Source organism: Nannobrachium achirus (genome assembly GCF_963921795.1).
Source record: "Nannobrachium achirus genome assembly, chromosome: 16".
Lineage (NCBI taxonomy): Eukaryota > Metazoa > Chordata > Actinopteri > Myctophiformes > Myctophidae > Nannobrachium > Nannobrachium achirus.
In genome coordinates, this window is record NC_137823.1 from 9,355,632 (window position 1) to 9,378,121 (window position 22,490).

At 42.1% G+C, this 22,490-nt stretch overlaps 1 protein-coding gene across 1 annotated transcript; it reads right to left on the minus strand.

The window, feature by feature from the left end:
* Nucleotides 1-3,578: 3,578 nt before the first annotated feature.
* On the minus strand, nt 3,579-22,472 carry LOC308300564 (serine protease FAM111A-like). Its single transcript, XM_080744432.1, has 4 exons — nt 22,408-22,472; nt 20,091-20,168; nt 7,468-7,535; nt 3,579-5,686 (listed from the first exon to the last, which is right to left on the minus strand). The coding sequence occupies exon 4, from the start codon at nt 5,486-5,488 to the stop codon at nt 4,820-4,822; it is 669 nt and encodes a 222-aa protein (XP_080600558.1). The 5' UTR covers nt 5,489-5,686; nt 7,468-7,535; nt 20,091-20,168; nt 22,408-22,472; the 3' UTR covers nt 3,579-4,819.
* Nucleotides 22,473-22,490: the final 18 nt, after the last annotated feature.

Genomic DNA, 22,490 nt, shown 5'->3' on the forward strand with positions numbered 1-22,490 from the left:
GTGTTTTTATATTAAAAGTATTCATTTGGAGAGCAGACTGAATTAAATTATTATTTGATGTGGAATTTGCATTACAAACTGGCTTCATAGATACATGAGATCCGCCTGGACATAAGGGGGCGCTGTAGTGGATTTGTGATGAATGACGGTGGCCGGAAGTTGTTGATAAGGGAGAGTAATCAGACACAGACTGGTCAGCTGTAATGGCAAACAGTCATTGATTTAGTATCGTTTGCGGAGCTAAGGAGCGACGAAAGTTATTTGCAAGCATTTGGCATCCAAGCTTGCTGGGATGGAGGCCATCATTTGCAAAAAATAATGGGCGTTCCCAAAACAAGTAAAAGTTGTGTATATAGCGGAGGTTGTGGGAGTTACAGGCAACTTGGAGCCAGTGATCCAGAGCCAATAGACGGCTGGAATGCGCATCCCCGCGACGCATCGTGGCCAACGGGCCGGAGATATACACGGACTTTCCACTGCTACTAAGGATGTAAAATTGAGTCGTGACATTTCCGAGTAACGGTCATTTGTGCCCACATGGAGGATGATATTTGTGACCGAGGGGGGAAGGGAAACCAGGACTTCGGGGACTTTTTCGAGGAGCTCAGCAGTGGTTGCCCCAGGAAAATTGAAATGGATGTGTTTAATGATCGGGGGACTTCCCATTGGTCCGAAGGTTCTCAATTCCGAAGGTCCATTGGTCCGAAGGTTCTCAATTCCGAAGGTTCTATATTCCGAAAATGGGCTCTTTACTCCGAAAACTGAATCCCATTGTTCCGAAGGTTCTCAATTCCGAAATCACCGGGGGGGTGACTGAAAGCGCTTTACCCTGTTTTAATCCATCCGAACTGATCGTGGGTATTGTGCCTTCGCCTCTGTTGCGCGGCACGCCTCGATCAGCCGATGCGCAAAATAAAAGAAAAAAGATCTATAAGTGGTAGCCCATAATGACCGTTATTGTGGCGATATCGCCAACATTCCCACTGGGCACGACTCTATGCATATAATAGCCTAGTAGCCTATAGACATGACAAGGTTCATAAGTTGACGCATTTGGAGCTGAATTATCAGTTAATATGCAACTATTTGTTTCAAAAAATGACACAATGTGACAGTTCTCATATGCTTTACCAATGTATGTTTTCTCATGCCCAATAAAGCTCCTTTGAATACCCCCTTCTGTTTGACGTTTCTTTAAGCGTGGCTGTGGTTCGCTATTAAAGGCTTAAACTAAAGGCTTCGGGTTTCATGCAAACTCCAAATAATGTAATGGCCCATTGACCACGCACAGTGTCCTTGCTATGATTTTAAATAAAACACGTTTCTACTTTACACTGAGCTACCTTGGATCCTTTAAAAGATCTCCTTCTTATTATTTCACTCTTTTGAAACGCACAGCACCGTAAATTAACTTGGAATCTTTGTCCTGTAACTAGCAGCGCTTTTTCATCTTATCACATAACGTAGTCTTACCATCTGATGAGGCTGAAGTGGCCTATGGATGAAATCTAGGCCTAGTGTCTCCATATTAGCCAGTAAAGGTGAGTGAGCAGTTGTTCAGTATAAGGGTTTATATGATATCATTTATATATTCAATAATATATATTTATTAGCCCCTGGTTGCGAGGTTGAATCTCATAATTTAACCTCTTATTTATACGTGCCCATTTATGGCGGCATTCACACGGGCACGTTTTATTGCGATTAAAACGAATCCTCTAACGTATTGTCGGAAAATACACAACGTTTGGACATGTGTGAAGACACATCCGTAGGCTATCTCAAATACAGGCAATATATAGAGCCATGTGCGGGTTAAATCCATAGTTATTTATAAAAGGTTAAATCCCCCTCCAGACCGTCCGCTCTCATTAGATTTCTGACCATTCTGGCCGCCTCCTCCCCTCATTGATTTAATTTCTGATCACCGCTCCCTCGATCGCACATATAGTGTATTATTTGTGAGGAGTTGCTCACAGTTAGATGAAAGGAAAGTGCCACTGGAGTCACTTGTATATCATATATAGGCTCTCTCTCTCTCTCTCTCTTGCTCTCTGCCAAATCATGTCCAAATGGAGACGCTTTACGCGTAGCGGAGCGCAGAGAGGGAGCCAGCGGAGGGCAAGACGAGAGAGAGAGAGAGAGAGAGAGAGAGAGAGAGAGAGAGAGAGAGAGAGAGAGACACGTTGACGTTGTCCTCTTCGTAGATATTCATATCTTGCTAAAGTAGGCCTATTTGCTGTCTGGTTAATTGCTGATAGATTTTGCGAGTCTCTCCCGCCGCCGCATGGTTTTATTTTTTGATCGCCCCTATACGACCGTCGACCGCAGTCAGATAAATATTTGCGGGGGTCCTGACTCCTGCGGTTACATTGTGAGTTGAACTTGAAGAATTAATAAACACAGGGAGATGGAGGAGGCATTATTATGCAGCTTGGATACATAGCCTACATGTCCCGTGGACAGACGTGGACTCAGTGACTCCTTGTTTCGGATGACAATGTGCAAACATCAATTAAATATGCAAGAATGTGGCAACTTCACCACCTCCCATTCGCACGACTAAACTGAATTATATTTTGAGAATGTGGCCAGTCTAACGCGCAGTGGATCCATCGCATGAGAGACTTGCTTGCCAAAATAAGCTGATCTACAAGTTGTCAAGGCAGTGCGTACATGACCCGTTGTTAGCTTGTAGATCTGTCCATTTTGAGGAGTGATGACATGATATAGGTCACGTGAGACGTGTTGCGCCTTCTGCGAAAGATTTGTATGGTATTTCTCTCTGCTCAAGTCACAGGGCAAAATACGACTAGTTTTTATCTATGCGTGCATGTTTCCAGCTCAGGCTACTATTATAATCTATATGCTGCAGATTTAGTCCACAAATCCGCCTAACAAGAAACGGATGTGCATATGCTATAGGCCTACATATTTTATTAACATTTCACATGTTTTTTCTGTGTATGAGGGAGCTTTCCAAATTCTGTGCCCAAGCTGGCAGCGAGGCGTCCCCTGAAGATGCTATTCATAATATAGACATTATATTATATAGGCCTAATTCTATATCCTGATCTATAAAACGTATAATAAAACATTTGGTTAATAATAGGTTTGACAAAGTACGTTGTCACTTTATATAACCATGATTATTCAATCTGCAGCATATAGATTATAATAGTGGCCTGAGTGCGCGATGGATCCACTGCGCGTTATAAATGGGCACGTATAAATAAGAGGTTAAATTATGAGATTCAACCTCGCAACCAGGCCAGGGCTAATAATTATAGGCTATATTATTGAATATATAAATGATATCATGTAAACTCTTATACTGAACAATTGCTCACTCACCTTTACTGGCTAATATGGAGACACTATAGGCCTAGATTTCATCCATAGGCCACTTCAGCCTCATCAGATGGTAAGACTACGTTATGTGATAAGATGAAAAAGCGCTGTAGTTACAGGACAAAGGTTCCAAGTTAATTTACGGTGCTGTGCGTTTCAAAAGAGTGAAATAATAAGAAGGAGATCTTTTAAAGGATAAGGTAGCTCAGTGTAAAGTAAAAACGTGTTTTATTTAAAATCATAGCAAGGACACTGTGAGTGGTCAATGGGCCATTACATTATTTGGAGTTTGCATGAAACCCGAAGCCTTTAAGCCTTTAATAGCGAACCACAGCCACGCTTAAAGAAACGTCAAACAGAAGGGGGTATTCAAAGGAGCTTTATTGGGTATGAGAAAACATACTTTACATTGGCAAAGCAATTGTCAAAATAAAATGAAACCCTTAGAAAATGGGGACCATATGATCGAGAGCTATGTCGCATTGTGTCATTTTTTAAACAAATAGCTGCATATTAACTGATAATTCAGCTCCAAATGCGTCAACTTATGAACCTTGTCATGTCTATTGTATGCATAGAGTCGTGCCCAGTGGGAATGTTGGCGATATCACCACAATAGCGGTCATTATGGGCTACCACTTATAGATCTTTTTTCTTTTATTTTGCGCATCGGCTGATCGAGGCGTGCCGCGCAACAGAGGCGAAGGCACAATACCCACGATCGGATCGGATGGATTAAAACAGGGTAAAGCGCTTTCAGTCATTGTGACTGCCGAGGTTCTTTTTTTGTGTGCTCATTTCGGCGGCACCGGCACCATGGGAGAGCGCCGATTGACATCGCTGGCCCAATGAAACCCCGGTGATTTCGGAACAAAGAACCTTCGGAGCAATGGAATTCAATGTTCAGACCAATGGGCTGTCGGAACAACGAACCCTGGGCCCACGGAGCCCATTTTCGGAATATAGAACCTTCGGAATTTAGAACCGTCGGACCAATGCCATGGCACCAATGATCGAGTCTCCAAATAATAATGTCGTTGGCGGGGGGAGGGTGGATGGAGTAGGCGTGCAGGGGTCGGGGGTGGCAGGCGTTTGTACTATGGGAGGGGTGGGCAGCGTGGGCTTCTGCCCGGGCCATTCCCATGTGTTGGATAGTGTAGGTGGGTGGGTGGGATTTTTTAATGGCTGATGCCCGGAGAGACCCACCGTGCGGCGTTTAACAGCCTTTTCCAATAGTTTTTTGCGTGCGTTCCTCTGGCTGGTGGTGGACACACTATTTGTGGACCCACTAAGCGGGAGTAGTGGGGGTGACGGCGAGTGTAGCTGACGCAGTGGGGGGAACTCGTTCATATCTAGAACTGAGAAAGTATTGCTAGTGGGTAATGGAGAGGGGGGGTGTCCGTTGCTGGTGGGGAACAGTGGGGTCTGATTTGATGTATTGGAACGTGAAAGCGCCGTTTTTCTACCTTTACGCCCCGCCACTGACCAGGGGAGTGAGGGGACAGGAGTGGACCATGACTGAGGTGTAGTGGAGGTATGCCTCCAGTACATCAAACCTCTCTCTTCCCACTAAATGGATGGCGAGTCTGGGAAGAATGCCTGACAAGGGTTGTCCGTACTCTATTAAACTCTGGATCTGTCCTTCCTGGCTCTTATAGATAAGGCCCCCTGTGTGCATTCCGACAACATTACAAAACTCATCAAAGACGGGGGAGCCAGATGACCCATGGTAAAAGCATGTATCATAAGCTAAATCTGGGCTGTCATTAACCAGGTGTTCTACTTTTAAGTCAGACGACGGATCAAAGTGGTGTTCATTAATGAGGTGTTGAACCTCTTTATAGCGATCAACCGCCATCTTTTCGCGGTCACCAACTGGAATGGTGACGCATGTGTCTAACCTTTTGACTCCTCCGTCGGGGTGTCCGATAATACAGATTCTACTTCTCAGAGATTGTTTGATGGATCCAAAGTTACTCAACAACCCGCTATGGTCAGAGTCAAGCTCCAACAAAGCCCAATCGGGTTTACATCCTGATTCGACACACTTTTCATAGGCAACAACCTGGCGTTTAACAGGCAACTGGACAGGCAACTGGAAAGAGACTGTGACCTTATGGGTCAGCTTGTCTCTCATATCATCAAAAACCTTCTCAATCACATGAGCATTTGTGAGGATGAACTTATCAAACAGGAGAAACCCACTCCCTGCAGCCTGCTCTTCTATTCTCAACTGACACACAGACTTAGCCAGGACAGTTAACTGCTCAATTATTTCCACCTTGAATCCTGTTGGTTCATTCTTTCCATGTTCTACATGGAGGAGCTCTTGATCCTGTGCACAGAAAAGAACAATAGTGTTATTCCTTTCAGTCTTATTTATTTCAGTTCAGAATATAAACATAACAACACTCAATGGGCCTGATTCACCAATACGTTCTTAACTTTTCCTCTTAAATTTCTTCCGAAGTGGATTCCTAAGAGAAGTCGAGTCAGATTCATGAAATGTTCTTAGGGAAGGCATAATATTTCTTATGATGATGAATCCCAATTCTCGTAACTTGAAGGGGTGTGCCAGTTAATCCTAATTATCATAGGTAGACGTCCAACTTTTTATTTTTCAGTACTTCTGTGGAAGTACTTCTAAGTGAACAGCTAATTACCGGTATTTGTATTTAATGAATGAATATATTTTATTATTTCACTATAGACATCAATGTAAATTTTCTGAAATGATCATGTTATCCATATTTCATGTTTGGAAATAGTATTAGTATTGCATATAAAACATTTTATTACTGAAAGCTGGTGGGTGGGTATAGAGGTTATATTATTAACAAGTTGTGTGCCAGGCCACAAGAGGCCGCTAGAGTGCCAGGATACCAGATCGGGATAGGCACCCCGGAATACGTCGCGCCGCCGACAGTATAGATTGAGTTTTTTTGGGGGGGGCTCTAAACTTTATTCTAAACCATTTTCAATGGAATAAATCGCGGACCATCTAGAATCACTCGTTGGAAAGCGTAGGACGAGCCAGGACCACCCACATCTCTACAAGCAGCTCAGGGTAAGTAAAATAGCAAAACAAACATTGTATTGGATTGAAATAAAGCCGAACTTGTCCGGGATAGGCACAAGAAGGGTTAAGTTTGAAGCTGCTTGGTACTGTATGTAATGGGGTGGAAGTAGGGGTGTGGTGGGTGGGATATGGTGGTGCAAGGGGGGCTTTCACGTAGGAAGGGGACGGGAAAATGGGCGTGTGCACGGGTGTTGGGATATGAGCTGAGGGTGTAGGGGTGTGTGTGTGTGTGTGTGTGGGTGGGGGGGGGGGGGCTCAAAATGACTCAACCGGGTCATTTTGGGTTGGGATGCGATTTTCAGACCTGTTGAAAACTAGTCTAAAGTAGTGGTTCTAAACATTTTCATGTCAAGGACCCTCAAATTGACATGCATTCTGCAGACCCCCACCTGAAAATACTTTCTGAATGGGAAGATTTTTCAACATTCATCAAAATGTTTAAAAAATATAAATATAATATAAATATAAATATAAAATATAATATTTTCAACATTTTGTTGTAATAGAGCTTGTAGATTGACTATTTTCAAGCAAAGTTTAAAACTGGTAAAACTGTGTCTGTGTCCACTCGCAGCCCGGCAGCTGCCTGACATTTACGCTGCGTTGCGGTGAGCATCGCGCATTTACCCCACAAGCGAGCCGCTCTACAAGCTCGAGTCAGTGTTTCGTTATTTAATAACAACACTCATAGTTCACAGAAGAGATGTGTAAATTCTATAGGAGACGTTTAAAAACACAAAAAGCACGAGCGCACCAACTCTCTGCGTGCGCCCATGTCAGGTTGGTGGGAGGAACCAGCAACCACCAGCAACCCTGGGCTTTCTTGTTACATCATTTTGACTCAAATGTTCATCTTTGTTTTGTACATATGCTTGTAGTCAATAAATAAATAAATACATACATGGCTGGTGTATGTACATATTCAAAGTGGAATAGAGAGGAATACAATTGATTTGTTTAAGATTGTATATTAGACCACTGTAATTACAGATATAGTAATTGATAGACTTTGGATCATACAACAGAAAAAAGATTACCTTGGGAGGTTGAAGGGTTTTTTCAGACTTGGCGTCGGTGGTTACACTGGTGTTCTCACCGGTTTCACCTGTTGAGGTGAGGAAATATAAATTACCAGTAAGACACCTCAGGGTGCCATGCACGCCAATTCTTGGCCATCTGGCCAGTGATGTATATGGGACCAGTTACTCGTCAATGGAGACCCCTGCATTATAGTCAACAATGTTATGTCACCAAATATGGGCATTCCCAGATATGTCCTTGATGGAATTTGGATCATATTCCATATGGATAAACAGTTTTCCCCAATCATAATAAAATACTCCACACACAAGAAATGATGAATGTCCACACCAGGGAATATGCGTTTTGTGTTGAAGTTTAGTCAGAGTTCAAATTACTGTACAGCAGTACAGTAGAGCAAAATCACCCATCTTTGCTTCTCTCTGAGTGACAAGCATAATGATTTCACAGATATATGGATTTACAGAATACATTAGTCACATTCTGATTGGACAAAGTTAAACATGACAAGTACCGTAGAGCAATGGATATCAGATGTTTTCGTGTTACAGGCACCAGTCGTAATAGCGGAGCGGCTAACTGCCCTTTTTCATCAGAATCGTTCAGTTCATGATACAAGCGTGAAAATTGGCATGAACAGTCTCCATGGATCACTTGACAAGAAAATTGTCCGAGGCAGTTGAAATTTCAAGATGGCGGCCATTTTTCAAGATGGCCACCACCGTAGTGAAGCAATTAAGTGATATAAGGGTTTATTTGATGATACAAGCATGGAAATTGGCATGAGCAGTCTCTGTGGGTCACTTGACAATAAGCCACCCACAGCTACTTGAAATTTCAAGATGGTGGCCATTTTTCAAGATGGCCACCACCTTAGGGGAGCACTATAGTGATATAATGGTTTATTTGGTGATACAAGCATGAAAATTGCCATGAGCTGTCTCAAAGGCTCATTTGACAAGAAAATGCTCACAGCCACTTTAAATTTCAAGATGGCAGACATTTTTTAAGATTGCCACCACCTAAATGGAGCATTAAGCAATATCATTGTTTAGTTAATGACACAAGCATGCAAATTATTATGATCAGTCTCTATGACAAGAAATCACTTCCAGCCACTTGAAATTTCAATTTTCAAGATGGCTGCCCCCTGGATCCTCAAAAGATCCATTTTCTCATAGAAATGTATTTATTTTTCATTAAGGACGATTTGGTGTCATTTTATTTTAGATTATGTTAAAGAACAACTTTTAACACATCACCAAAATACAACATTTGTTGATCATAGATAGATTAGAAAAGAGTGAATATCTGCACTACCAGGGCACAAACCAGATGGTGTACAGATCGCACAGGATTTAAATGGCATGAATGATTGGATTAAGTGTAGGGTTAAGGCATGAACTTGGTTGTATCCCATACATCAAAGTGCCAGGTAAAAGGTGGTAAAAGGATAAACTACTGCTGCTGAAGACACCGACGATACCAAAGATATCCATGTCAAGAGGCCAAGAAGATCCCAGCCCTGCAAAAGCATTGTGCTTTATCTGTGAAGATGAGAGTGCAACGTCCCCCTTACAGGACACAAATATGTTTTACAAGGAACTTCTTGTCGCTTAGATTCCTGGCACATTCATTAACCCTTTCATTAAGTTTCATAATCATTGTGTCCTCTAAGGGGGACGCTGCACTGTGCTTTATCTTCACAGATAAAGCACAAAGCTTTTGAGGGCAGGGATCTTCTTGGCCTCTTGGCATGGATAGTTTTGGTATCTTCGGTGTCTTCAGCAGCAGTAGATGCTCTCTTTTGGGCCCTTTCCAACTCTGTGTTGTTGAACTTAAGTTTACAGCTTGAATGATATTTTGCCCTGTCTTGTCAATGTGCTTTCTATGCCATCACCTTCATCTAGTCGGGTTGGACTTAGTAAGATAGGCAGAGCATTGATCTTATTTATAGTGACTCATAGAATAGACTATGTGACAACCAGGAATAGTCTGGTGACCACCGGAGAGACGGGTGACAGCTGGAATGTAGACGGCATCCGGGAGCAGGTTGGGTTAGTGCCTCAGCTTGTGTCTTCCGTGAGGAAGAGGCTCAACAAACCCACGGTTAGGAGGGCCATTCAAGCCACAAGCGGAGCCTGCATGCGGCACCACCACCACCATTGGGCCAGGTGGAGCCTACAGTACCATTGCAGCTCAAGAATGTACCACTCCTGAGTGAAATGTCTGGGGCTGGAGTCTGGTGCAATGCACAGGTCCTGGACCAGGGTGAGACATAGGAGGGGCCCGGACAGGAGTCAATCCACAAAGCCTAGTCCCTCCATGCGCGAGATTTCCCTCTCCCAGTTTCGGCAGAGTAGTTCCGGAGCGGTGGAGTGAATGGTCCTGTCTTTCCCCAATGGGACTGATCATGGGTAGCTACTAGGACATAAGTCTTACTAACTTAATCAACCCCAGCTGGGTCACCCAAGTGAGGGGCATGATGTTGCGAGACCCGAAACCCCAATGAGCTTGGACTACATCGCTGATGATACGTCCCAGGTGTATCCATGGGATGTTTTTTTGTTATGAAATAATGGAACATTTCTTGCAATGGTATCATAGCTTGCAATGGTATCATAACCAGTGCGATTGTGCTCTCTGCTGAATAAACTCTGCTAAATTAGTTTTTCCTCAGTGACCTATTAACAAATGAAACATCTGTCCCAGTTAGTTTTCTCAAGTGTTGTGATGGCTTCTGCCATGTCTTAGGCAGAGGCCGAGGGTTTATCCTTTTACCACCTTTTACCAAGCACTTTGATGTATGGGATACAACAAAGTTCATGCCTTTACTTAACCCTACACTTAGTCCAATCGTTCTTCCAATGCCATTTAAATCCTGCGCGATCTGTACACCATCCTTTTAATTAAACCCCCATTAACCATGGCTCGGCTCTCCCACACTGGCACAACCTGTCAATTGAGGTGCGGCTATCTAACTAGCTGACATTGAACATTGAACTCTGAGTTTAACAGCAGTGATATATCACCAATGTGCCCTGGTAGTGCAGATACTTTTCTAAACCAATGTGCCCTGGTAGTGCAGATACTTTTCTAATCTATCTATGATCAACACTGTTGTATGATGAGGTGTTAAAAGTAGTTCTTTAACATAATCTAAAATAAAATTTCACCAAATCGTCCTTAATGAAGAATACATACATTTCGATGAGACAATGGATCTTTTGAGGATCCAGGGGGCCATCTTGAAAATAGAAATTTCAAGTGGCTGGAAGTGATTTCTTGTCATAAAGACTGTTCTTACCAATTTGCATGCTTGTGTCACTAACTAAACAATTACATTGCTTAATGCTCCATTTAGGTGGTGGCAATCTTGAAAAATGGCTGCCATCTTGAAATTTCAAGTGGCTGTGGGTGTTTTCTTGTCAAATGAGCCTTTGAGACAGCTCATGGCAATTTTCATGCTTGTATCACCAAATAAACCCTTATATCACTTAACTGCTCCACTAGGTGGTAGCCATCTTGAAAAATGGCCGCCATCTTGAAATTTCAAGTAGCTGAGGGTGGCTTATTGTCAAGTGACCCACAGAGACTGCTCATGTCAATTTTCATGCTTGTATCACCAAATAAACCCTTATATCACTTAATTGCTTCACTACGTGGTGGCCATCTTGAAAAATGGCCGCCATCTTGAAATTTCAATTGCCTCGGACAATTTTCTTGTCAAGTGACCCATGGAGACTGTTCATGCCAATTTTCACGCTTGTATCATAAATTGAAAGATCGTAGCACCTAGCTGCTCCGCTATAAGGGCAGATAGTATGTTTGGCGTTTTGTTATCCTGTGTCCTGTACATAATGACCTGATTGGCATCTCTCAGTGGTCATTCTCCTGCGTTAGTTAGTTGTTCAAAACATCATGACATTGACACTGAAAATGGTATCTATACCATGTTAAACAACAATAACATATTTTACTATCAATTCCCTCCTGAGATAGCATTTGAAGTGTTAAATGTTAAGGCAGCATAAACAACAAGGGAAGAAAACATGGGTTAAACTTTTTAAAAGTATTTGAAACGGAAAACAATCATTGAAAATTTTAAGTCAACATAAACATTTCGATAGCTTTAAGTTTTAAAGAGGAGAGTTAAAAGAACTGTATATTTCCAAAGGTATTTAAGTATTTTTAAAGGTATTTAAATCAGAATACAACCAAAGGTGAAAATATTTTGATAATGAAAGATAAAGGACTGTATAATTTGGAATCATTAGGGGGAGTGCGTCAAAGGGCAGTCTGAGATTAAACCAAGGATATTTTCTCTTATAATTTGGGGCCTGTAACGTTTAGTTAACATGAGTTAGAATATTTTTATGAGAGAGAGGAGAAAATCACACGTTCCTTAAAATATATTGATAGGAAAAGGAAACCTTTGATCCATCAATAACAAACATTGTCCTGTCGCACCATGACAAACTTTATCACTAAATTTAGAATCTTTCCAAAGTTTCTTCACAGCCTCACCTGGGTTTGGTGGAGGTGCACTCCAGAGAGTGCATTTAATGAAAGAGAATATATTTTTTCTTTAGAAGTTTTGATTTATTTGGTGAAGTCATCACCTGAGATTGACGAATGTAGAATTTTGAAAATTTGATTAGTGTGGTGGAGCGTCATGGTCCATTCCTTGCTTGACCTATGACCTTCGCCAGGGTGTCCCAGCCAGGGGGGACTTTTTGACTCCACAACAGTAAGGTAGGACCTCTGTCCTCATCATTTCCAGTAAGGTTTTATAACGAATATGACATTTCAGTATTTAACATTTCCAGGACGAGGCTATGAGATCTTATCAAAAGAAGAGAGCTGTATGTTGGGACAAGACAACTGTAAATATTAACAAAAATGATATAGGAACTCATGTGACTTGAATCCTCGTACTCACGAAAAATGATCCTCCCTCACAGATCATGGGAAGAGATATGGACCGTCTGTCAATAGATAAGTCAATTAATCTGAAAAATAAAATAAACATCAGAATTACTTGGAAGTTAAGACCATTGGGTGTATTTATGTATAGAAAGGTTTGATTTGTTTTAGATATACATCACCAAGGGACACGGTTTGTGTCTAATTGTAATAAGTTTGTTCTGTTAGGGGGAAACAGATTTAAACAGGGTTAAGCAGAATGAAATATATATATATTCTGAAATAAAATGAGATGAAAATGTAGTGGAATATGTAAATATGAAATCAGAAAATAAAATATGAATTCAGAAAATGAAAATATGAAAGAAGTTAAAATGGAAAGATATTAAAATAAATTAAAAATGAAAAAATATTAAATTCAAAATGGAAAAATATTAAATTCTCCTTCATTCTCCAAACACATTCCCTCCCGTTTGGCACAGACAAAAATTGGGTGTGACAAAAATTGTAAAATATGGTTAAATGGGAAACAGATTGTCAAGTGTACAGACGTACAGTGATTCTGCTGTCAAAGTTAGAGTGAGCTTCCAAGCCTGTGAGGGGGGAAGTGTATCATAACAAGATAAGGTTTTCCCAAAACAATAGTTAGCGAGGCCTGCTGAAAGCCTCTCTACTGAAAGTGTCCCAGAGAGAGAGACTTTAAAGAAGTAAAATAATAATAATAAAATACATAACATAATCATAATGTCTTTTTTTTTTCTTTTTTCCATAATGTGTAATCCCGTATAAGCCCAGTAGGGTTGTAATAATTGTGGAATTTGACTGAAAAGGTTTGAATGAGCCCAGCCATATAAATTGTTTTTGGAACGGTTTCAGCCTGCTGAGGGAGTAATCAAAGTATTTTTACTCAAGTAAAGAGGATAAGGGATTACCCAGAATAAACCAAGAAAGATAAATTAAAGGTTGAGTAAAACAGGGCAAGGTTGAAAATAGAGATAACAATAATATTGATAATAATGATTATGGACATGATTACTGATAAGCCTCTCTTCCCTTTTAACACATACTGCAGTTATGTGTCAAAAATGGATTTTGGCAAATATTGGTGAAAGTAAACGTTTTTGGTTCATGTCCCTAAGAAGTGGTTTAAAAGAACAACGTTCAGTTGTTACACAGGAAATAGTGTTTTTCACGACAAAACAGGAGGACAGGAGAAAACTGGTTAAAATAAAATAAACAGTCATGAAATTAAACAGGTTAAAATAAAATTGAAATAAAACAGTCAGTCAGTCAGTCACTGATAATCAGTCAGTTAAGTTGGTAGCGAGTTAGTGGAGTTAGTTCCACTATACCTGTTCTGCCATGTCATTAGTCCGTCCTGTCCCCTAAAATAAAATAAAGCCCACCTGTCATTGATGGGAAAAAAAAAATATTAAGACGTTAGGGGCAACACATAGAAACATTCAAATAAACCCAAGCGTTGGTTGTTATCAGTACGAGTGTAGTCATAACAAGAGCGAATGAGATCCCTTTTGAGAGAGAGAGAGAGACAGAGAGACAGTCATATGTGTAAATAATTCCTAGTTTTGCAAACCAGGCAAGTGGGTTAGACCAAAAACAAAAAGAAAGTGAGACCCTTTTTGAGTGGTGGGAAGACAAAACAAGCTGGAATAAAATATCATAAAAGATGTGTTACATTATTAGGAGCATCACAAGGTCACACATAAACTGAAATAGGCACCCTGAGACTGAGAAGTGGCTTGTGGCCTCTCAAAGTGAAAATAAGAAAAATGAAATAAAAACATAGATTATCGAGCAATTCCAGCAATCCCCTCATAGTTTTTTTCAAAATAAAACAATAAAATAACACATAGGCCGTGCCAGCCTATAAGCAGCGTAAGCAGCTCACGCGAGCAGCAGGCATTGAGCAAGCAAGCAGCATAAGCCAAGCACATATTGTACCGTATTGTACACAGAAGTAGCACCGCTCACTTTATACTTGGTTTGATTTTCCTGCTTTCATAATAGACAAACCGAAATGTAACCAGGGGAGGAAAATTGGATTAGAGATGATTAGACAGACAATATATCAAAAACATTTAACAGATGGGTTTGTCAGTCAGAACTTGATTTTTTTTTTTTTTTTTTTCAGAAGTCGTACTTAGTCAAAAGTAAACAAAATATATAGTACCATTGTCTCGGGGCGTCCCCAGGGTCAAAAGAGTGTTTGTTCTTTTCGGGAAATTGTAATCCATGAAAGTCACGTAGCAGATCTACAAGCTCACAACGCGTCCCATCGCTTTGTGAGTGAAAGGCATCCAGTGGCAATAATGTCCAATTTCTCTGCGGCTTCGCACATATCCATTGAAATGTTCCAGGAAAGGTTTTAGGTATTGATGGTTGGAAGTCCCCGGTGATCTTCCAAAGTGACTTGAGGTCCGGGTTTAGATTGTAACCTCTCATCCGTGTGGGTCCAGGTTTTACACGATAAAAACACTGCTTCTCGGAGCAGGGGGCTTCTTTAGCTTGAATGGTCATGTTTCTTAAAATGTTCTTGGGAGCGCTGAGATAAAAAGCTCCTTTATTCAACATCTCAGAGTCGCCTGAGATGGAAATAAAAAATAAATAAAATAAGATAAGACTGAGACGAAAACGAAGACGTGTAAGCGTAAAGCATGAAGATTTCCGTCAGAACGTTCGGTTCTGGAACATAAAGGAAATCTACCAATTAAAATAACCACGCTATTTCTTATGTGATTAAGTGGCTTGAAACAGCCGTATTGGGTACCGTACTGGCCAAAAAGACTTCTTCAGAACAAGAATATGTTCTGGCTCAACACAAAAGATTTCTTCTCAGAACTTAAAACCGCAGCCGTTCTGGAGTATACATGAAATCTAAATTAAGTCTTGTACTGATACACCAACTATTGACATGCAATCTCCGCGGCCAAACGGCTGCTATGTCTTCAGAATAGGAAACCTCAGTCTCTATTCCAGGGATCCTCAAATACAAATCTTGAAGGTCCACAAGTATTTTTTTGAAACCGGTCTGGGTCCGGGAAAAAATAATAATAATAAACATATATATCCGCTTATTTTTATGTCGGTCAATCTTATATAGTAGGCAAAGATACAAAAAAGTACCAACAAGGGGTTGACACTATGGTCTCAGAGGCACTTGCCCGTCTGGCAAGTACAGGTCATGTTCTACTTGCCCTCAGGTCATGGCCACTTGCCCTCATAATCTTACATTAGGGATACCTTTCTTACATTATTTTACATTTGCTAATGTTAGTTTTTTTAGTAGTTTGTTGATGCAGTAATGGCCTTTTTCCCATTTCTTTCTTTATTAAAAGTGTCTTTAAATTATAACTTCACTAACTTCACTGTCATCTGGCCTGGCCTGGGGACTCTGAGTCCTCCATAATCATTTGGGGACCTCACTTCACTTCACTTAACAACAACAACACATTGAAAGGAGAACAGTAGTAAATCAATGTGGAGCAGAGATATTCTGCACTAGTGTTAGTTTCTCTGGTTTCTTTTAACAAACTGGGATAATCTTCGAATATTTTATGCTTGTGTCGCAACGTGAATATCGATCTGAAAACAAGTTGTTGCGCGTCGGTGACGATTGACGGAACGGCTCGTGGCTCACTCCAGTACTGTACCACCGAGTACTGCGTGCAGCTCGCCATGCAAAAAGAGAGGCGGCCGTCACGGGCCGTGGTGCGTCGCGACAAACTCTCCTGAGAGAAGATTACAGTCCTGCAAACGTATTCACGTTGATGTTGATGAGCGTGAATGAAAACCCACTGATTTATAACTAGTTGCACTGTTGCAGGCTGCAGCTAGAGCTAGCTGCTAGCTGCCTACTCTGAAAGCTCCTCCCACGCACGGTCTGTGGTGGTAACGGGATGGTGTTTTTTACTGGTGTTTCAGTCCGAGTGTGGGGAAAGGGTGCGTTCGGAAATGCGCACCGGACTGCGCGGGCGTTTATCGTGGGCTTGCCTTACGGCCTGGGCATAAATATAACGATTGCATTCACCACGGCTTCGTAACTCGCGGCCACTCGCGCCTGCGGCGCTCGGGGGCGAAGAGCAGGACCAAGGTCCGCTGGCCTTCGCGCCGCTTGCAATGTCGTGGACAATAAAACGAGCGCACCCTTTCATACACTCTGACTGAATCACCAGTAAAAAACACTCTCTCAGTGGTAACAGCCTGACAGCGCGTCGTTGTCATAGAGATGACAGCCCATAATACTATGTATCCCGGCATCAGCCAATCAGCGTGTCGTTGTCTCTCTCTCACACACACACACACACACACACATGCACACACACACACACACACACACACACACACACACACACTACACAGTCTCAGAGCGCATGCAATGAAGTGAAGGAAAAGTGGAAACGAAACGCCGATATGTTCCGTTTTCTTTTTTTCTTTTTTTTTCCTAATTCGTCCTGGGTCCGGTTGGCGGTGCCTCGCGGTCCGGACATGGACCGCGGTCCGCCTATTGAGGACCCCTGCTCTATTCTGTTACTCCTTCGTGTAACAAAAAGCGACAAAACCAATATACTAAAAACATTAAACATTAAAAACGCAGCTGTGTTAAGAGCTAGCTAGACTCTTAAGACAGCAGGTATAAACGTATGACCTGGGTTCTGTTGAATTAGGACTCAGACAGTGTGTGAGAATGAAGCATGTCGCCCTCTCAAAGTCTCTGTGAGGGGAGAGAGACCGTCCGTGAAAGGCTCCTGGTGTGGAACGCTGTGCCAGAGCCAAACCTGGCCGCCTCCATTTCGGCTTTCTTCAGACCGTTGTGAGATTTTATCGATATGTTGATGTGGGAGAGAGTCATCATATCCGAATTCCTTTCTCCATATGGGCAAAAATGGTGCAATTGTGGGGCACCTAGAAACAACCTGTTTCATTTCCTCATTGTCTATCTTAGCCCTTAAAGCTGTTATCAGTTCATTCCCCAAGCTTTGAAGAGACGCTTCAAACTCAAAGGTGTTGTTCCGTTTGTAAAAAGGTTGTTTAGATTTCGGCAGGTGTTTTCTGCCTCCCTGCGCATTTCCCATTTTGCAGCTGGTCGGGTAGGTGGAGAATGAAATAAAAGCTAGTTTGCTTGCCACCTCAGCTGGCGGAATAGACGTCCCATGGTAATTTCTCCGCTTTCAGTGTTACTCCGTGGGAGTCAGGGGAAACGTCTGATAATATCCTCGGCTGGTTGTTACTAGCAGAGATGAACGAAGTGGGATTCCAAAACAAACTGTCCAGCTGTATCGAATCCATAAACGTCAAATCAGTAGAAATCCGTAACTGGTTCTAGCAGCGGAGAAGACAAAATGAGTCCAACAACGTTGAGTCCCCAATATCTCCTCGGAGCTAATCCGGCAATCGAATGGACCATTTGATGGAATTTGGATCATATTCCATATGGATAAACAGTTTTCCCCAATCATAATAAAATACTCCACACACAAGAAATGATGAATGTCCACACCAGGGAATATGCGTTTTGTGTTGAAGTTTAGTCAGAGTTCAAATTACTGTACAGCAGTACAGTAGAGCAAAATCACCCATCTTTGCTTCTCTCTGAGTGACAAGCATAATGATTTCACAGATATATGGATTTACAGAATACATTAAGTCACATTCTGATTGGACAAAGTTAAACATGACAAGTACCGTAGAGCAATGGATATCAGATGTTTTCGTGTTACAGGCACCAGTCGTAAGGGCAGATAGTATGTTTGGCGTTTTGTTATCCTGTGTCCTGTACATAATGACCTGATTGGCATCTCTCAGTGGTCATTCTCCTGCGTTAGTTAGTTGTTCAAAACATCATGACATTGACACTGAAAATGGTATCTATACCATGTTAAACAACAATAACATATTTTACTATCAGTCCTTAACTCACTTACTGCCAATTTAAAATGCCCCTCGAGTGGCACTAGTGCCAGAAGCCTCCATAGACTCCCATGTAATTTATAGTGCACAGATCATGCACGCCCATGCACAGATCATGCACCATGTTTGTGCAGGCTGTTCACAGCTTTCAAACAAAAAAAAAAGATTGGAAATCCGTTCAGGCATTCATGATTTATCAGCCATAATGTTTTCTTCAGATGTAAACAAAAATGGCTGCCATGTTTGAAAGATGGGGTTGTATGGGGGGTGGAACATGCAAAATCGCGATTGAAATCATGTTTACTAGATTTAATTGGGTCCAAAAAAAAAAAAAAAAAAAAAAAAAAATTCTAAGTAAAAGTCGCCCAAAGTCGCTTGGCAGGGAACTCCATAGTGAGAAAGTTGCTCTAAAAGTCGCCTGGCACTGTATGAGTTATTATTGATAACATAATATCCTTAATAATGTCCTTATCTCATTCTGGGCGATGACCGTAGAAACCGTAGATTTCCCGCTGTACCGCGGTGCCATGCCCGTCGAACCCAGAAGTTTAATTAGCTTTAATCATTATGAAAGGATTAAAAGTATTATCGCAAATTTTCGCTGATTCTGGCTCTTTAGGCCCGCCCCCCTAGCTGTATCCGGTCATTTCCGGTCTGGACCGGATCTAGCTTTCAGTATCCTGTCTGAGCCTGGGCCATAGTCCCGCCTCCATTGGTTTACACTGTAACAGAAGTGGAAGCTACTCGGCGATGGAACACTCGTTTTTCAATCGGATTTTTGCGTTTGGAAACTTTGATCCAGTCTCTACACGCCTGGATTATGATCCCCGCACATATCGTGCGTTTTGTGCGCGAACGTGTCCACTTGTTACCATAGCGCACAGTTGGCTTTTTTCAATGCTTTTTCATGTAAACACTGGCGGATAAGCAGGAATACAGCGTGGCAACGGATATGTCTATTTCAATGTGGTTTTTTTTATTCGAAAGCTTGTCACCGAGTCTACAGTCTACTAGATGAGTCGCGCACAGATTGTGCACGATGCGTGCGCGTGCCCACGTTAAAAGGTAAGGACAATTTGGCAGCTGCTTACTAGAGCTATGTTTAAAATGGCAGCAAAATTGTTAATATTGATAATATAGGAATCTCCATATATGGGTATAAAATGTATGTTAATTAGTAAAGCCAAGCAGGGCCTTGGCAAGTTATGGCCTGGTTTTGATGCCTGGGGATCTCCATATATGGGCATAAGGGGGTACCCTAACATGGCATCATCTGGGAATGCCCATACTGTATATGGACATTTTATTTATTTTATCCTTTATTAATATATATATATATATATATATATATCCATATACATATCATGCCCATATATGGGCATTAACAAATATGGGCATTCCCAGATATGTCCTTAATATTGATGACATTGGGACAGGGATCTCCATATATGGGCATAAAACGTATGTTAATTAGTAAAGCCAAGCAGGACCTTGGCGAGTTAGGGCCTGGGTTTGATGCCTGGGGATCTCCATATATGGGCATAAGGGGTCCTTTATTAATCCATATACATATATGGACTTAATATTAACGGAAGGTAGGGGGTAAATCAGCATGGTAATTAGGTTTCACCTGTGAGTTTCATTCTGCCATGTTCTGTGTGCAGCAGACAGTGCGCGTCCACCATGCAGAAACAAACAAGATGACACATAGGAGGCGTACCGTTACATAGACAGAGGACCTTGATGGTGATTGGTGAATGCTTACTGTGGAATAGAGCTTTGATTCCAACCAATAGGATGAGACATAGCAGACTTGCTTCGGCCACAGGAAGCCAGGAGCTCTCTGAAGATAGTGGACACAAAGCTCAGTGTAACCAGAACCACACACACACACACACACACACACACACACACACACACACACACACACACACACACACACACACACACACACACACACACACACACACACACACACACACACACACACACACACACACACAAAATAAAAACTCAATAATACATTTTACAAGTGGTCCTTCGAGCCAGAAACGTGCTGAAACTGTGCCATGGCTACTTCCAGAGATTTACACCATGGAGGCCAGGACCATAGTACCCATCTACCCCGTAACCGGCAGACCCTATATTGACTATTACTTACTTTACTTATGCCTATCGCTCCTTTACGGAGCATAGGCCGTTGATCACAGTCCGCCAGAGTCCTCTATCCTGGGCCTTCTTTTCCAGTTCTTTCCATGTCAGTCCACACTGCTTGATGTCAGTCTCTATATTGACTATATATAGACTATATTGTCGGCTATCCACAGCAAGATTAATATGCAGCTGTAGGATCAAGCATCCCACAACCAACAACACTGTTGTCCCCAAGTTATCAGCCAGACTATGTGGAGGTCGAGCAGCTTCAAGACAGAGACATAATTGGTGACAGAGTGTCTCGCATGGAGGCCTGCATTTGCAAAGCAGATGACTGAGCTACAGGTTGGCTTGGAGGGTGTCAAGCACAAGTCACATCCCCGAAGCTATTCTGAACAGCAGTTGCATCCCCTCAGATATAATCCATTATACTTCAGTCTCCCTATACTTCCTGACCCTTCTTGATCAGCCACTGACAGCTCCTCATTGAGTGGAATGATTACCCCAGTGAGTCAATCCCAGGCTCTGTCTATCGGACCCTGTGCCGCAGAACATCTCTGAGCCACAGCTGGCATTCCCACCAGCTCAGCATGCCAGACCAGTTTCACCACAGGCGTTACAGGAGGCCCTATACAGACTCCCTTGCTCTTTACTGTACTCTGTTCTTGTTTTTCTTTTATCTGTTTCATACTTCTCTGTAACTTTGAAAATATCCTTATACTGCTGTGCTGCCTCTGGGCAACTGATTTCCCCCCTTGGGATAATAAAGGTATCAATCAATCAATCAATCAATCAATCCATCCATCCATCCATCCATCCCTCCCTCCAAGAGTGAGAGTTGATGGTCAACTCTTCCCCCCAGCTGGACAACCACCATCACCGCATCAGCTACGTATATGGTGATCAACAGTCAGTTCCAGCCTCCTCTGCAATGAGCTACCAAACCTCTCCAACTGCCAGGCTACAGACAGTTATAGCCCATGCTAGGAGTCAACCTGCCCCGCATGCCAGGTCACAGCCAGCACCGACCTCTGCTATGACCTACCAACCTGTGTTGCCAGCTAGGCAGCAACCAGCCTTCCCTCCTACTCAACAACCACCAGTCAATGAAGGACCTTATGCTGGACAGCCACTCATATCTCAGCCACTATACCAGTTCCCCTCGCAGCCTGCATACCACTATCCTCAGTATGGACCGCTTCCAACCCAGGCCAACCATCAATATGCTGCTGCGAAACCACCCAAGCTACACGCCAGGGCCAGCGCAACAGACTGGTCAACCAACTAGTCCTGGCATTCTAGAAATGGCCATCCACTTAACCCATTTAACCCATTTAGGCCTAGAATTATTGAATGCTTTAACCAGTGAAAAATAGCTGCAAGCTTGTAGATCTGCTATTTTTGAAAAAGTCGTGAAAATGTGTGCAAATCTTTGAATATTATGTATTTTCAAAGCGAATGTTTGTAACTCAAATTTTGCTTCTGGGTGGTCCCTGGAACTAGATATTTTGAGATGTGGGGCTGTGGCCAAATACATATCATTTTGGGGGTCCTTCACATGAAAAGGTTCGAGCACCACGGACATAGTAATCTCTCAAGAACAGACTAACTGAGCTCCAGTTAAGTGAAAAGAAACGAAAAACCTTTTCTTTGACAATGGGCTGCCAGATTGCTGACATAGAAACATTGTTTAAAAAAAAAAAAAAAAACTATGAAAAAGGATTCAAAAAAAGACTGTAAATAGTTAAAGCATAAAATAATAATGTCTGCAATAAGTTCACTTGTGTTTCACCAGTGAGTTTCATTCTGTCATGTTCTGTGTGCAGCAGACAGTGCACGTCCACCATGCAGAAACAAGAAGACACATACTGTAGGAGGTGTACTGTTACATAGACAGAGGACCTTGATGGTGATTGGTGAATGCTTACCGTGGAATAGAGCTTTGATTCCAACCAATAGGAGAAGACCTAGCAGACTCGCAGCGACCACAGGATGCCAGGATGCTCAGTGT